General features: G+C 39.3%; 1 protein-coding gene across 1 annotated transcript in view; it reads left to right on the top strand.

Annotated features, from left to right (window-relative positions):
* The first annotated feature begins 300 nt into the window (after window positions 1-300).
* EPYC (epiphycan) overlaps window positions 301-17,435 on the top strand; it is a 34,295-nt gene continuing 17,160 nt past the window's right edge. Inside the window, exons 1-2 of the mRNA XM_020777925.3 lie at window positions 301-423; window positions 4,409-4,591. Of these exons, the coding sequence (XP_020633584.3) occupies window positions 4,424-4,591 (168 nt within the window). The 5' untranslated portion in view covers window positions 301-423; window positions 4,409-4,423. The remainder of the gene's footprint in view (window positions 424-4,408; window positions 4,592-17,435) is intronic.

The following is a 17,435-nucleotide window of genomic DNA, read 5'->3' as shown; positions in this document are numbered from 1 at the left end:
ACAGCACTTTGCACTCTAGACGTCTAAATGATTAAGTAGTTTGTATAAATAGTAACACACTAAATAAAACGTTTGTTCTTAATAAATGTGATAAGTTTAGATTTTTCTTTGTTTTACTGCTATAGTGTAAATTAGAAAATCAAATAAACTATCTTTGTATTCTTGGAAATGCTAGGAACGATGAATTTGCTAAAGCAGTAGTAAGTTTTACATCCTTTCCATTCAAAGCGAATTACACTCAGATACTGCCTTCGTTTTTGCATTCTGATTCCTTTCATTTGAGCATCAAGAGATTTCTCAGGATTAGAGCTTACTGTATCGCCCTCCCACAGTCCTGGCACCCCACTGCCATTGGTTAGGTTAAATACCACAGGCTCTCCATTCAGAGGAATTCTGTTCCACTTAAGAAAGCAGGAGCCAAAGGTAAGTTTTCTGTTTCTTTCTTCATTGATTACTAAACTAGTTTAAAACCACACACACACACACACACACACACACACACACACACACACACACACACACACACACAAGTCATATTTAAGGATATTTATTTTATTATTTTCATAAGAATTGTGATTTTTAAAATGAGCCTTTTTTAAATTTCTCTTTTAAACTTGATTATTAATACCTTTCTGTGGGAAGTACATAATTTCCATCAAAATATTTAACATTAGAAATGCCAGTATAACTACAGAATGTTCCAATATTTTGCTTATAAAAGGGTAGGGACACACAGATTTCACAAGCAGGTGTGTCTCTATCCTTTCCTTGCCTGGACTCTAAGGACAGAGTCCAGGTAAATTTGCAGGTGGTTGGGGGGGGGCTGATGTTCATCGAGGCATATAATAATATTTATGCAAACACATGTACAAAGTCTTCACCAGCTACTGAAATGTCAGCTTATTTGCAGAATCAGATTATAATAATCTGAAAATTAGTGGTGGTATTTCATAGTGTTCTCTTTTCCCATATGCATCTTAATATTTCTATGTAAAAAAAGCAGCAGGAGAAGACAAAAGATTTGGAAGTGATGTGGAGTCAGATTTCATTGCAATGATGTAGTAATGGCTATACTGTAGTTTCTCAGCCTCAACTTCTGTTCATTTAGATAACCAAGGATTTATTTCAGGAAGTCTTTGAGAGAATGGCAAGAAGGTGGATTGCTTACATGCTTTTAAAACTAAGCATTTTATATAACAGGAGCAGAAGTAATAATATTAGCTACATTGTGAAGTTGTAAAAATCAACAAACAGGTGTGAATACTACGTAAACAGGGAGAAATATTCCTGAAATTAGGAGTCATGTTTATCAAACTTCTGAGAAGTCTGTATGCTCCACCTTATCAATATGATACAATACATCAGTAATCTTTTAGGCAAACCCTGTATTTTGAAAATAAATAAGTACAAGAAAGTGCAATACAATTAACCCTTGGTTAAAAGCTGAGACTCAGCTGCCTGTAAGCTCTGTCTACTAAAAAATGAATAAATCTGAAAACACATAAGAGAAAAATGAGTGCCTTGTGCTGTTCACCATTCCCATTGGAATTTCATGCCTTCATGTGTAAACCTGCTTCACAAAGGCCTTCTTTCAAGAGACTTAATATCAGTTTGTTTGAGTCCAGGTTACCACGAATGAGAAAGTGTCTCATGAATTTCTAATGTCATAGACTGTGTACTGTTTTTTAAGCATTGCATATGAATGAACACTCCTGCCTTAGATTAAGTTTGTATTTGTATTTACATGCTTTTCCTATATTATTGCCTCCTCTATTCAATCTAGGCTGCGTAAAAGTGGATTTTCTTTGAGAACACCGAAATTTAAATTTATCCTTACAACCTAGCGTTAAAATAAGGAAAGAATACTACTAATTTTCAGACCACAATTATTATCTAGGCTTATGTTCCCTTCAGACTAATTGTATAAAGGAGTTACACTGAACAAAACCTGGTGATTACAGTGAGCCTTCAGGGTGACAACTCTGGCTGGACTGTGGCTAGTGTTTTTCATGCAATTAAAAAAAACAGTGTTCTAAATCTTAGGTTTCAAGAGAAGGAGGTGAAAATTATAGACATAACATAGCCTAATTTAACATGGATACCCTGTGTAGTATAGTGCTATAGAGTAACAGACTTAAACACGAATAAAAAAAACATATGTTTGCTCTGCCAGTTTATAACACCAGTGGGAACAAGCCCTAAGGCTCAGGAGACCTGGATTCAAATTTCTGCTCAACCATGGAAATTTAGTTGTGTGGCAGAACTGATAAAAGCACTGCTTCAATGTCTCACTTACCCTGAAAGCCTTTTTAGAATTGCTATAACTCCAATACAACTTAACATATGAAGGACAGGGACAAATGTTGTGTGAGCTCAAAAGAATTCCCTTCATGGAATAAGCCATCTCCATCCAAGTCACATCATGCACATAGAGCCCAAGTCCAAACTATGACACAGGTTTTTCTGGATTCAGCCATTTTTTGATTCTGTCATGTCCCAGAACTGAACTGTTATCCAGATGCATCTGGTAGAACTTTCCTCTGTCAAGAGAGCATTTGATAATGTGCTTCTCTTACAGAAGAAGACAAACCATTTAAAACTATCAAGAGTTAGAAGAAAGTGATAAAGCATAGTCATCCTGTAGCTTCTTTTCCATCAACAATGTAATGTCCTGGTGGGAAGAGCTGCAACAATGGAGTGCTCCCTTCCAGCTACAGCTGCAACAGAAGTGGAAAATAGCTGTATGCCTGCACTTCCCACTACTCATGCAGGTATAATACTAAAGGAAATATTGAGAATAGAAGTCACGTAATTGGAAAGGAGCTATGACAAAATTAAGGGGAAATAATCGCCTCTACAGTACCGTTCTTCTAGTTTTCATCTCAGTTTATGTGACCCAGAATTATGAACATAAAAATATTTTAATTGCTTAGTTTATTAGAATCTAGCTAAAGGAAAAGATCAGTCTACATCCCAATCCCAAAGAAGGGCAGTGACAAAGAATGCTTCAACTACCGTACAATTGCACTCATTTCACAAGCTAGCAAGGTTATGCTCAAAAACCTACAAGGTAGGCTTCAGCAGTATGTGGACCAAGAACACGCAGAAGTACAAGCTGGATTTCAAAGGGGCAGAGGAACTAGAGACCAAATTGCTAACATGCGCTGGATGATGGAGAAAGCCAGAGAGTTCCTGAAAAACATCTACCTCTGCTTCATTGACTATGTAAAAGCCTTTGATTGTGTTGACCACAACAAACTATGTCAAGTCCTTAAAGAAATGGGAGTCCCTGACCACCTTATCTATCTCTTGAGAAACCTATATGTAAGACAGGAAACAACAGTTAGAACTGGATATGGAACAACTAATTGGTTCAAAATGGGGAAAGGAGTACGACAAGGCTGTATATTGTCTCCCTGCTTATTTAACTTATATGCAGAATACATCATGTGAAAGGCTGGACTGGATGAATCCCAAACTGGAATTAAGATTGCCAGAAGAAATATCAACAACCTCCGATATGCAGATGATACCACTCTGAAAGCAGAAAGTGAGGAGGAATTAAAGAACCTCTTAATGAGGGTGAAAGAGGAGAGTGCAAAAATGGCCTGAAGCTGAACATCAAAAAAACTAAGATCATGGCCACTGGTCTCATCACCTCCTGGCAAATAGAAGGAGAAGATATGGAGATAGTGGCAGATTTTATTTTCTTGGGTTCCATGATCACTGCAGATGGTGACAGCAGTCACGAAATAAAAAGACACCTGCTTCTTGGGAGGAAAGTGATGACAAACTTCGACAGCATCTTAAAAAGCAGAGACAACAAAAGTCGGAATAGTCAAAGCTATGGTTTTCCAGTAGTGATGTATGGAAGTGAGAGCTGGACCATAAAGAAGGCTGACCGCCGAAGAATTGATGCTTTTGAATTGTGGTACTGGAGGAGGCTCTTGAGAGTCCCCTGAACTGCAAAGAAAACAAACCTTTCCATTTTGAAAGAAAACAACCCTGAGTGCTCACTGTAAGGACAGATCCTGAAGCTGAGGCTCCAGTACTTATGGCTATCTTATGAGAAGAGGAGACTCCCTGGAAAAGATCCTGATGTTGGGAAAGGGATGAAATTATTGGACAATGTCACCGAAGCTACCAACATGAATTTGACCCAACTCCAGGAGGCAGTGGAAGACAGGAAGGCCTGGTGTGCTCTGTTCCATGGGGTCACAAAGAGTCAGACACGACTTAACGACAAAACAACAAGCTAATATTTATGTTTTGTTTAATTTTATCTTATTGTATTTATATGCTGCTTTTCTCCGCATAAGGGACCCATAATAGACAGTATAAGTTTAGTGTTTCCGTGGAATATTTGCAATTAGATTATTATTGCTACTTTTCTGATTTCTTCCTCTAGGATAAAGATAGAAGAATGAAGACCTTTGCAAATATTTGCATCTTTTTTTCTGTCTTCGATGCCATTATAGCAGCTCCTACAACGAGCTCTGTAATATATGATTCTGAAACATACGATATTGCTTTGGAAGATCTGGATAGCCTATACGACTATGATGAAAATCTATCCGTTGATCAGGCTCAGGTAATTACTGAATTATGCATTTTTCCTTTGTGTATCATATAACCACAGGGTTTTTTTTTAGATCTTTGAGTGAGTGGAGGAGAGAGCAAGATGTAGGTTCCATTATATAGCTTACATTTTTATTGCTTTTAATGAACTCAACATATATCTCACAGTCAGCGTTCTATATGTTTCCAGTAGCCTCTCATTCCAAGAAGAGTCTCATTAGATAATCACTAGGGCCTGACAGAATACTGGGAGAACTTGAATCAAGCAAGTTATCCTTTGTTTCCCATGTTGACACCATGGCAACTGGCACTGGCTCATCTGCTGATATCACTATGTAAGAGCAATCACACAAACATTCCTCCACCCCCAGCAGGCTTTCCTTCACATAACTGGTTACACATTGGTTTCAAAATCTGGTGCATGACCAGCCACACAAATGACAGCCAACAGAAGAAAGAAAAACACCATGTAATTGTCCTTTCATGTAATTTTTTTGTAAATAAGTTGTTGTCCATGTCTTTTACATGGTTGGAATTTTAGCAGTAATGGATAAATAATTATTTTGACAACTATTACAATATTTTCATAAACTATCCATTTCTTAAAAGCATATTTGTTCCTCATAAGGATATTATTTGTGCTAATATCAGCTAAATTACATAAGACCTGAATCTATTTGACAGTGTCAAGGAGATTGAATTAATGGGAATTCAATGCACACACATTGATTCATCATTCGGCAATTGATTCAACAGGTCTGCCATAGTTGGGACTAGCAACTGGATTCAGGTATAGGTCTCTTTGAACTAGAATCTTTCCTGACAGGCTTTGGAATCAGTTTATTATTTGATGTAGCTAGAGTCTTTTTTTATTCTATATTTTTTCCCTTAAATTCCTTATGAAAATCTTACTTACATCCGTCTAGCTTCCTGGAGTCTCATTCCTTTTTGACATCAATTGTCATACAATTCTCTTTCATGACAGATTCTCTCAGCATTGGCTTGTACATCTCTTAGAATTTCACATTCACCAAACTCCATGGACCTCTTGATGAATCGCCTCCTAACATGCCCCACATTTTTTTTTCTATTAGACTATGACCAAGGACAAGTTTTCCATCTGTGTGTGTTTGTTTTGTTGAATGTTCTCTACTTCTGCAATTCTTAGTGACATGATTGGATGGAAATCTGGCCCTTAATGGGTTCAGATGCATTCAGAGCTCACTCTGACTCCCAGGGCCAAACTGACATGGATCGAAAGCCCAGGGCACTGCCTCTGAGTGGGCACCTGCCAGAAGAGGAAGGGCAAAGGATCCCAGGGTCCCCTTGGAACAGCTGTGCAGCTGAACCACAGTTTGTGCCCATACATAAAATATGTGTGCCTAATGCTGTTGCACCTCACAGGTTACCCTGTGCTCTATTCAGGACAGCCTATGATGAAATTTCCACCTGAGGTGGAAAGACCAGCAGACCCCTGGTATCAGGTAGTGGCTACATCAGTGTACACCCACATAGCTGTTGCCAGTATACACTACAGCACAACCAGCCAACATAGTCCATAAGTGATAGAATGGAGAGAATTGGTAGTGGCAGAAGGTAGGTGCAGCTACACTGGGACCTTCACACTGTTGAAGGAGGAGATGGAAGCTATGGCTGTAGCGCTTACAGAGACCAGGTCTACACGAAGGTGTCTCTTTGCCATGATTTCCCGACTCTGAGGAGTCCCCAGAATCAAGGGACTATGTCTGGGAAACTTCCTTTGCTGCAGCATGCGCAGTTTCTCAAATCAGTCCTCTCTGAGAAAAAAATTGAAGAAAAATAGTTTACTCTGGAGAGGTGAGAATGATGACAGATCTTCAAAGCACCACTGGCCCTCCTCAGTAGGGTGGAGCACCTTATTCATTGTCTCCAGCACCACACTTCTCAAGGGCCTCATGTAGCTGGCTTTGGCTGTGCTCTATGCCAGTAGCACAGGGACTGCACACAGCTCCTGAAAGGGTTTGAATACCATCTGTTGCAAGGACTTTTGTACAGCAGAATTTATCCGAGCTGTGAATGATGTCTTGGACAAAGATGGAAAGGCAATTTAAAATGCATCATGCATGTACAAGATCTTGGTTTTCATTGTGAACTGGATTGAAACCAGGAGATATGATACTACTCCACTTTGTCATACATCTGAGCATTATGTGCTGGTGAAAGGTATTTTACGAGCCAGGTGATATGAACTTTAGTAGCATCTGAAAAAGTTTAATAGTGAAAACCTGAAATATGTAGGCATAAAACCGAATTGTGGGAAAATCTTAAGGAAAAGTTGGAGAACTTGATCTCTGACACCTTGAGGACAATATACATATGTTATGGACAGCTTATAGAAGAACATCTGGCTATATTATGCAAGGTGCTTATGAAAGGGAAATAAGATCCTAAAAGAGAATGAACATTTGCTTTTCTCATATAGTGAAGATACTGCTTTTATTTCTTTGATTTTAAATTTAAATTGGTGTCTAGGATATTTTCATAGTGTCTTTTTCTCACATGGGCATTCTTTATAAAAATGAAGACAAATCCCATAAATCCACTGTTTTATATTGTCAGAAAATGTGTATGAATGCTCTGTATTCTGTTTCCTTCCTCTCAGATGTGATATGTTGCTGGTATCATTCAAATGCTAAGAAAATTTTAGGGTTTACCTGCAGATTTGCAAGGATGAGGTGATGAATTCAACTTCTGAAACCATCCATTCTACATTGCTCTATAGTATCATTGTCATCCTACCAGACAGACAGCTGCCAGATCGACAAATAGAAGTCCATATTTCCTTTATAAATTCTGTTTCCTCCTCTAAGGAGAATACTATGCTAGAAAGTCCTAGAAATTTACAGTTCTGCAGAATTCTATAGATGAGATAAAGTATTGGCTTAAATTCCTCCTTTTGCTTCCAAGTTCTAGGAACTTTATGAAAGATTAAGTCCTAAAGGAGCTTATTGTTCTAAGAGACTTTAGGAAAGAAAAGATGTTATTCAGGCAAATAATTGGTGTGTCTGTTTCTAAGCAGAGACAACAGGAAAAAGGAAATGCTAAAAGAAAATAAACAAGAGAACAAGGAAGAGATGGTTAGGTCCAGAAGGAGAAATAGACTAGGAAGGAGTGTGATTCCAGGGTTATGTTCATTTTAATTTCTGAACTATATTTCAAAACTACAAAATATAATTTCAGCTCAGACTTCAAATGCATAATATAAAAATTATGCACATAATTTACTAATAATCAACAGAGAATGAAGTGGTCTGTAACAGATGGAATGTAAACTAGATGTTCTTTTAAAATTTGGGATAATTATTATGCTGCTTGATCCCCATGTCTCTCATAATGTGGTTTGTTGAGCTGTTATTTAGACAGGCAGACTGAACAATGTAGGAACCCATAATGATTTATTGGCATTTAAGCCTTTTCAGAATATGATAGTGTGAGCTTCCAGTTTCACACTTTTGAAAAATATGTAGAAAGGGGAAAACACTTTTCTAATAGCAACCACAGATCTATCAATGTATAGAATGCAAGTAGCAGTTACTGGCATTTATTATGCATACACATACAGGTATCTGGATATGCACTGATTAGAAAACTTACTGATTTTTCCCTGTGTAAGCCCTGCCAGCCCTGTCCACTTCCATGGGTTGTCCCTCTTCCATTCTTTGGTCCATAAAAACATGACACAAATTATCAGACTCAATGGGATTTTTGTAGCTTGTATGGCAGAATAAGGACGTGGTGGCGCTGTGGGCTAAACCGCAGAAGCCTGTGCTGCAGGGTCAGAAGACCAAACAGTCGTAAGATCGAATCCACATGACGGAGTGAGCGCCCGTCACTTGTCCCAGCTCCCGCCAACCTAGCGGTTCGAAAGCATGCAAATGTGAGTAGATAAATAGGGACCACCTTGGTGGGAAGGTAACAGTGTTCCATGTCTAAGTCGCACTGGCCATGTGACCATGGAAGATTGTCTTCAGACAAAACGCTGGCTCTATGGCTTGGAAACGGGGATGAGCACCGCCCCCTAGAGTCAAACACAACTGGACAAAAATTGTCAAGGGGAACCTTTACCTTTACCTTTATGGCAGAATAATTTAATAAATAACTTCATCAAGAGTCTTTGGTTCTAGTTACATCCTCTAGGCCCTTCACGGATTGCTGCGTTGTCATGGCAAAGGGGCTTGAGTAATTCAGAGAAGCTATGGGCTATGCTGTGCAGGGACACCCAAGATGGACAGGTCATAGTGGAGAGTTCAGACTAAACGCAGTCCACCTGGAGCAGGAACTGGCAATGCCACTCCAGTATCTTTGCCAAGAAAACTCCATGGACAGAAACAAAAGGCTAAAAGATAAGCCACTGAAAGATGAGCCTCACAGGTCGGAAGGTGTCCAGCATTCTACTGAGGAAGAAAGAAGGACAAGTACAAGTAGCTCCGAGCTAATGAAGTGGTTGGGCCAAAGCTGAAAGGATGCTCAGCTACGGACACACCTGGAAGTGAAAGAAAAGTCCGATGCTGCAAAGAAAAATACTGCATAGGAACCTGGAATGTAAGATCTATGAACCTTGGTAAACTGGATGTGGTCAAACAGGAGATGGCAAGAATAAACATTGACATCCTGGGCATCAGTGAACTAAAATGGATGGGAATGGGCGAATTCAATTCAGACGATCAGCATATCTACTATTGTGGGCAAGAATCCTCTAGAAGAAATGGAGTAGCCCTCATAGTCAACAAAAGAGTGGGAAAAGCTGTATTGGGATAGAATCTCAAAAATGATAGAATGGTTTCAATATGAATCCAAGGCAGACCTTTCAACATCACAGTCATCCACGTTTATGTACAAACCACCAATGCTGAAGAGGCTGAAATTGACCAATTCTATGAAGACTTACAACACCTTCTAGAACTGACACCAAAGAAAGATGTTCTTCTCAGAGGATTGGAAACTATCAGTCTACACCCCAATCCTAAAGAAGGGCATATAAATGAACTGTTATCTAGATGCATCTGGTAAGGCTTTCCTCTGTCAAGAGAGCATTTGATACTGTGCTTCTCTTACAGAAGAAGACAAACCATTTAAAACAGTCAAGAGTTAGAAGAAGGTTTGCCAAGGAGGGCAGAAGTGAAAGCATGTAAGAATTACCTAGACTGTGATGTTTGTAAGTTGGCAAAATCTAAGGTTTGTCCAATTCCATAGTTATCCTGTAGCTTCTTTTCCATCAACAGTGTGATGTCCTAGTGGGAAGAGCTGCAACAATAGAGTGCTCCCTACCAGCTACAGCTGCAACAAAAGTGGCAAATAGCTGTATGCCTGCACTTCCCACTACTCATGCAGATATAAGGCTAAAGGAAATATTTAGAATAGAAGTCACATAACTGGAAAGGAGCTAAGACTTAAAAATAAAGGGGAAATAATTGCCTCTACAGTACCACCCTTCTAGTTTTCATCTTAGTTTTTGTGACTCAGAATAATGAACATAAAAATATTTAAATTGCTTAGTTTAATCTAGCTAATGGAAAAGATCAGTCTACATCCCAATCCCAAAGAAGGGCAGTGCCAAGGAATGCTCCAACTACCGTACAATTGTACTCATTTCACAAGCTAGCAAGGTTATGCAGAAAATCCTACAAGGCAGGCTTCAGCAGTATGTGGACCAAGAACTCCCAGAAGTACAAGCTGGCTTTCGAAGGGGCAGAAGAACTAGAGATCAAATTGCTAACATGCGCTGGATTATGGAGAAAGCCAGAGAGTTCCAGAAAAACATCTACCTCTGCTTCATTGATTATGCAAAATCCTTTGATTGTGTCGACCACAACAAACTATGGCAAGTTCTTAAAGAAATGGGAGTCCCTGACCACCTTATCTGTCTCTTGAAAAACTTATGTGTAGGACAGGAAGCAACAGTTAGAACTGGATATGGAACAATTGATTGTTTCAAAATGGGGAAAGGAGTATGACAAGGCTGTATATTGTCTCCCTGCTTATTTAACTTATATGCAGAATACATCATGCGTAAGGCCAGACTGGATGAATCCCAAGCCAGAATTAAGATTGCCAGAAGAAATATCAACAATCTCTGATATGCAGATGATACCACTGTGATGGCAAAAAACGAGGAGGAATTAAAGAACCTCATAATGAGGGTGAAAGAGGAAAGCGCCAAGAGTGGTCTGAAGCTCAACATAAAAAAAAAATGAAGATCATGGCCATGGTGATCATCATCACCTCCTGGCAAATAGAAGGGGAAGATATGGAGGCTAGGAAGCCATGGGCTCCATGATAACTGCAGATGGTGATAGCAGCCATAAAATTAGAAGGCACCTGCTTTTTGGGAGGAAAGTGATGACAAACCTAGACAGCATCTTAAAAAGCAGAGATATCACCTTTCCAACAAAGGTCCGCGTAGTCAAAGCTATGGTTTTTCCAGTAGCGATGTATGGAAGTGAGAGCTGGACCATAAAGAAGGCTGACTACCGAAGAATTGATGATTTTCAACTGTGGTGCTGGAGGAGACTCTTGAGAGTCCCCTGAACTGCAAAGAGAGCAAACCTATCCATTGTGAAGGAAATCAACCCTGAGTGCTCACTGGAAGGACAGATCCTGAAGCTGAGGCTCCAATACTTTGGCCATCTCATGAGAAGAGAAGACTCCCTGGAAAAGACCCTGATGTTGGCAAAGTGTGAAGGCAAGAGGAGAATGAGATGACAGAGGATGAGATGATCGGACACTGTCATCGAGGCTACCAACATGAATTTGACCAAACTCTGGGGGCAGTGGAAGATAGGAGGGCCTGGTGTGCTCTGGTCCATGAGGTCACGAAGAGTCGGACACAACTTAACGACTAAACAAGAACAACAGCAGCAGCAACAACAAAATCCACTTGTTCACAGTCTGTGTTCTTTGTATCTTGTCACCACATTCCCTTTACTAGGAGCAGCTTAGATCTATCAGTGAGTCAAGGGGCTCCCAGCTAGTCCAATTCATGTGGAGGGTCCTCCATTTCTAGTGTTAAACTGCTCCTAAGAGAGATGGACAATATGACTGCAACAAGGGTAGGTATGTGGAGTTCCTTTCTACAGAGAGTCATACCTGCCCTGGCCTTTTGGTCTCCTCTCCTCCTGCCCTTCCTGATACTGATGCTCATGCTGCTCCATAAAGGAAACAGTGAAAATCCCTTCAAAAAACATCAATATGATGAAAAAGCAAAAAAAAAAAAAAAAAAAAAAAAGCATGGAATCCATGTAGTCTGGAAGATAATCCAAAATGGATGACCAGAAGTAAGATGATAATAATATTAACCTTAAAAAATGCAATCTGCAGTGGAGGAAGAGCAGTGGCAGCAGTAGACTAGCAAGGAATAAATCCAATCCAAAGTGGCGGGCTTCCAAGAATTTGAAAAGATTCAAATCCCCTTTCCCCACAATTTTCCAAATGTTCTTTGAATTCTAATTGGCAACTTACAGCCCTCCTCTTTTGTTTGTGGTGCTATTTTCTGCAATATCAGTAAAGCAATTTTGTGCACGATGATCAAATGAAGGTAATCCAAAATAAGAAATATAAAAGATATACAATAATTTCATTGAGCAGGGGAGTGGACTTGATGGCTTTATAGGTCCCTTCCAACTTTGTAATTCTATGATTGCCCTCTCTTTGGAATCCTGAATCTTTTCTATTTCAGTGCTAGGTCTTGGTTCATATCATTAGCTTTCATCCTGTCCAGGGGACAAGGAAGTTCATTAGATCCCAGGACCAGTTCTCATCCCTTGGATCTACTTTGGACTGCTTTACACACACACACACAATTTGGGGTCATGTGTTGTTGACCCCTGAGCAGCCAAGATCATCATAATAATCATCCTTAGACCAAAAGAACAAGGACAGCAGGGTACTCTCTCCAGGAGACAGCTGTTAATCAGTGAAACAAAGGGAATTGCCAGTGTTCTTATGTAAAATTGTTGAAATTAAATTAGGAGTACAAGGTGGAAAAAAATGTCAGCACTTAGATCCTGCATTTTTAGATCTTTAAAAAGAACAAAAATGCCTGCATAATCACTTGGATTAAAGGGCATTCTTAAACATAATCATTTTCTCTTCCTTGAAGTTGCACAAGACTAAATAATAGCAGAAGGGTAAAAACAAAGCTGAGAGATTAAGAGAGGAATGTTTTCAGCTGTGGTAGTATATGACATAGATTGTACAAGAAAAACTAAATTAAAGAGAGCGAGAAACTTTAAATTGCTTCATGGAGTTACCAAAACTTACAGAACTTCCATATGGAAGTAGCACGTAGTACACAAGCTCAGAAGCATCAGCTTTCCAGGTTATGTATTCTGTCTGAACAGTTAGTGACATAAACTGTTCAGAATTCAGGTTTTTTTAAAAAAAATCCCTAATTGTTCATGGAAAATATCAGATCAGTCATATACATTGTGCAACCTGGGCAACAGTGCATTTGTTTATATAATAGGCTTGCCATGGTTAAACAACAGCTGGAAGTTTTTAACTGAGGCAGAAGAATCAGGATCCGGATCATGGTGGTGAAGCTAGAATGGATGGGCAGATGTCAATTAAATATAATGTTCCAATTGCACTGTTCCCTTCAAAAGGTGCCCTTTCCCCTTGATTAGAGCCCAAAGGAGATGAGAACATGACAAATTTCTTTACGGTGTTACAAATTCAAGCAGCTTTGAGTCTAATTCAGCAAACCAGTGGAGAATACAGAAAAGATCGAAGTTCTATCTGGCCACCAAGTGAGTGTCTACCCACAGATGGGCTGATCCATGCTTTGTCTCTCCAAGGCCATTACAGGAGCTATGCTCTCTCTAAGAGTGAAGATCTCGTGCTCATCCCTCAACTAAGGCATGATGCTATAAATATTGGTGGCAAGGTCTGAAATGGTCCCATGGCAGTAGCCAAGCAAATACATGCACTGAAGAGGTTTCTGTGAGACCAGGATAAATAGTTACAACCCTGCATAAAATTCCTTCCTAGCCCTGTGAACTGGTAGCTAGGTTCAAAGAAGGTTCAAAATGATAACAGAGCTTACTTTGCCATCATAACAATGGGGCTGGGTGCCTTAAGTAGTCTAAGAAATATTGTAACTAATAATAACACAATGGCTAAGCTTATGGAAGAACCATCCTGACTTTTGTAGACAGCAGACTAGAGAGAAGAGGTTTCTTCTGAGTTCTGTTCATGTTAGTCCCAACTCCCAAATGAATTGGCTGTGGTAAGTCAAGAGGTCAGACCATGTCACAATAGCCCCAAACTGCCCCTTGTTGAGGTCTGCTGGAATTGCAGGGTATCCTCCCTGATCCCCCCCCCCCCAACCTAGCCTCTCGCTCAACCACAGAAATGTCACCTGGCATACATGGAGACTTGGACTTGTAATGGATGTTTAAAATCATTTTCAATGATTGTTGATAGCTGAGGTTTTCTTCCAAAGTGTGTGTTAATAGAAAGCTTCATATAGTTATTTTTGGTCAAGTAACTGTTTGGACAAATGTTGCTAAAGAGAGTGGTAAAATCTTATTTCCAAAGGACAGAAAGCGTGCTTACATAGATTCCAGCCCAAGAGACTAATTTTTGTATTTATTTTGCAACTCATTTATTTACTGCCAGGTAAACAAATACGAGCTTTTTCCTGAATAATTTTCTTTCTCAACAATGTATGACATTAATGGATCCTCTTCTGAGGTTTTGAGGACTTCAGGTTGCTTGGGGATTTTGCCAGGGTACACCAATAGGCACTTAATAGAAACCACTCTGGAAACCAATTTATAATGTAGCTCCTTTCCACCAGGGAAAACATAATAGGAGACTAATTTGAAGAATCTGTTTTTTTTTTTTTTAAAAAAAAATCTGCTTAGTAGATGGAAAAATATCTGAGTGGAAAGCACTGCATAAAATGATAGATAGTTGAAAAGCTCAGATGGATTCATATTTTTATTTAATATTTTATTTTCCCAGTTGTACTAGTGGGAACATGTAACAGGGCCTAATGTAATCATTAGATAGAAAAGACATTGTGCAGAAATTCCAGGTAATGGTAGTAATGTTTCATGCTTATTTTGGAAAGCATATCAGTATCAATCAAAAGTAAAAAGACCCTTAAAATTCTTTTTTAAAATCAAACCTTTCTGATGAGAAACCAGCTTACTTAGAAATATTTTCAATCCCTTTGATTTCAAAAGAGAAGAGTTTGGAATTAGAACTCATTTATTTAAATCAGTATTCCTGAAATGTTAATTATAGCCCTGTTGTCATTAAGGAGGAATGTGGAGTTGAAGAGAACATGCTGGCCACATCTCCTTTATCACTGCGTCAAACGCAGAAGCATGACTGTCTGGAAGCAGGGAGGTTGCTCTAGCTTGGCAGCCTCCCTGTGTGATCTAAAAGCCTAATTCGAAGTTGGGGAATGGGAGTCTAATATGGCGAAGCTTCCCAAGTACAGTGGCTTCTTCCTCTCCAAACAGTCGTGTTTCCATGTTCAATATAATGATAGAGAGGCCATAACTAGCACACTTCCCTGAACAGACTAGACTTCACACACTTCTTTAATACCAAAGTAGAGCTTTAAAAGGCCAGGGCCAGATGCTAAGAATCCATGTTCTTATCAAGGTTCAAAGTTGGCCAGCAGGTGTTCCAGATGTTCTAGTATACCTTGCACAGCTAGCCTGAGAGGGTATAGGACTGAAAATTAGCTGGTGCAATCTCAGACTTCTCCCAGACTGTATTACAGACTGCCAATGTCTTTTGGAAATTCTGGAAATTTGAGCCTCAACAGCAAATTCTAGAGTAGTTGGCTGGGAGGAATGAGTGGAGGAGCCATGTCAGCAGCAACCCAGGAGGCTTCAAAATCCTGCTAGCCTGCTGGAAGAGCACCAGAGGAGTTGCTTGTTGTGTCTTCCTTCTTTTGCTGTTTTGCTACAGAGTGTGGCTAAAGCACTGATGAAGCACAGGAGAACAATGGAGACACAGATATGGTATAGAATTTAACGTGGCTCATTTGCTTGTATGATATGTTACAGAACCACAGGACTTAAAACTTCGTAGGTACTCAAAAGCAGTGATCCCCAGCCTTGGGCCTCCAGATGTTCGTGGACTTGAACCCCCAGAAATCCTGGCCAGCAGAGGTGGTGGTGAAGGCTTCTGGGAATTGTAGTCCAAGAACATCTGGAGGCTCAAGGTTGAGGACCACTACTCTAAAGAACATCTGGTCCAATCCCCACCAAATGCAGTGAAAGTTCTCTTTCTAGTTCACAATGAGACACCAATTCCTGAAAGGTCTTAGGAGACAGGAAGTAGAGTTCCAGCAGCTTTCAGTTTGGAGGGTGCCGATGCCAGCAATTAGTTGGTGGGGTGCAAATCTGAACTGGCAAACCTGTTCACATCAATACATAATAGTGTGTTGCAGCTATACAACATGGTTCTAAATGGTATATATTGGTCATCATTGTAATTGTATCAAATATTCATTTTTAAAAGATTCATTTTATAAGCTTTCTTCATAGATAAAATGAGGATGACTTGGTAAGGACGTCTCCCAATATGTATAATAATCATGTATAGTCATGTCAATTCTGACTTATGGCGACTCTTTTCAGGGTTTTCTAGAGACGGAATACGCAGAAGTGGTTTACCATTCCCTTCATCTGGGGGTGCCTTGGGACTGTGCAGCTTATTTATTTATTATAGTTCTATACTGCTCCATCTAGTGGCTTTGCCATTACTCTGAGCAGTTTCCAACAGTGAAATAAAAATCAAGAACATAACTACATCCCACCCAACCAACAAATATAGAAATATAAAAATATAAAAAGAAAAACACAGTTGTACTCACAAGAGGCACAGTGGGGAATCAAACTTTTAACCTACTTACAGTAACTCACTGAGCTATACTTAATGGTTAATGGCCAGATTCTTCCTGGTATTTATGTAAGACTAACATAACTTGGGGGGGGGGCTAATTGTGACTAATTTATCAAGTTGCAGAGTGCACCTTGGTGGTGTACCTAGTCACATGCCAAACTATGCAAATGAGATGTACCTGGCACTTTGTCAGTTAGCTACAATTAACTACGCAAACATCAATTGCATTCTGCCCATTGTTTTGTGAATGTGATGTTCACCGGCTCTTTAATGGAACCCTATATTCCATCAAATAACAATTCCCTTTTCCCTCAAGCTTTTACTCCTTTCATATATAAACTGTAATTTTTAATATATGCATATTTTGGGAAAACTCATTTCTCAGAATTGCAACGGAAATCCATAAACAGGGAATGGCACATGTGCTATTTTTCCTCCACAATATCAAATAGCTGATCATTTTCAACTGCTGCCAAAAACAAACAAACATCTGGAAAACAAAAAAATAATATTAGATACTATCAAATCTAGAAACATCTTTGTCTTATTAAAGTCTTGTTTGATCTGTCAAACATATGAAACACAGAATAGTGCATGGCTCAGGGTAATGCTAATGAGAAACAGATTTGTATTTAGCCTCTAGATTGCATGTCCACAGTAACATATTTATCAGTGCTTTAAACATTTGCTTTAATCCATTTGCTATTGGATTGAGCTCCAGAGAAAGAAGTAAAAACTATCATTTTCTTAACATACATTTAATGTTTCAGATATGATACAAAGATCGGGGAAAAATATTTGACTCCCATTCTTCGGAATCACTTTTGTAATGTTTAGTTGTGGAGGCACTGCTATCAAAGTTTGGGGACCATGTTGCATTCAAGTAGTACCATTAGTTGTTGCATAGTGTACATAAGGCTCTGTGCAGTGGACTGGTAAAATGCATCTGA

This window comes from Pogona vitticeps, chromosome 5 (genome assembly GCF_051106095.1).
Source record: "Pogona vitticeps strain Pit_001003342236 chromosome 5, PviZW2.1, whole genome shotgun sequence".
Classification (NCBI taxonomy): domain Eukaryota; kingdom Metazoa; phylum Chordata; class Lepidosauria; order Squamata; family Agamidae; genus Pogona; species Pogona vitticeps.
The sequence above is the reverse complement of the archived record's forward strand: the minus strand, read 5'-3'. Positions and strand labels throughout refer to the sequence as shown.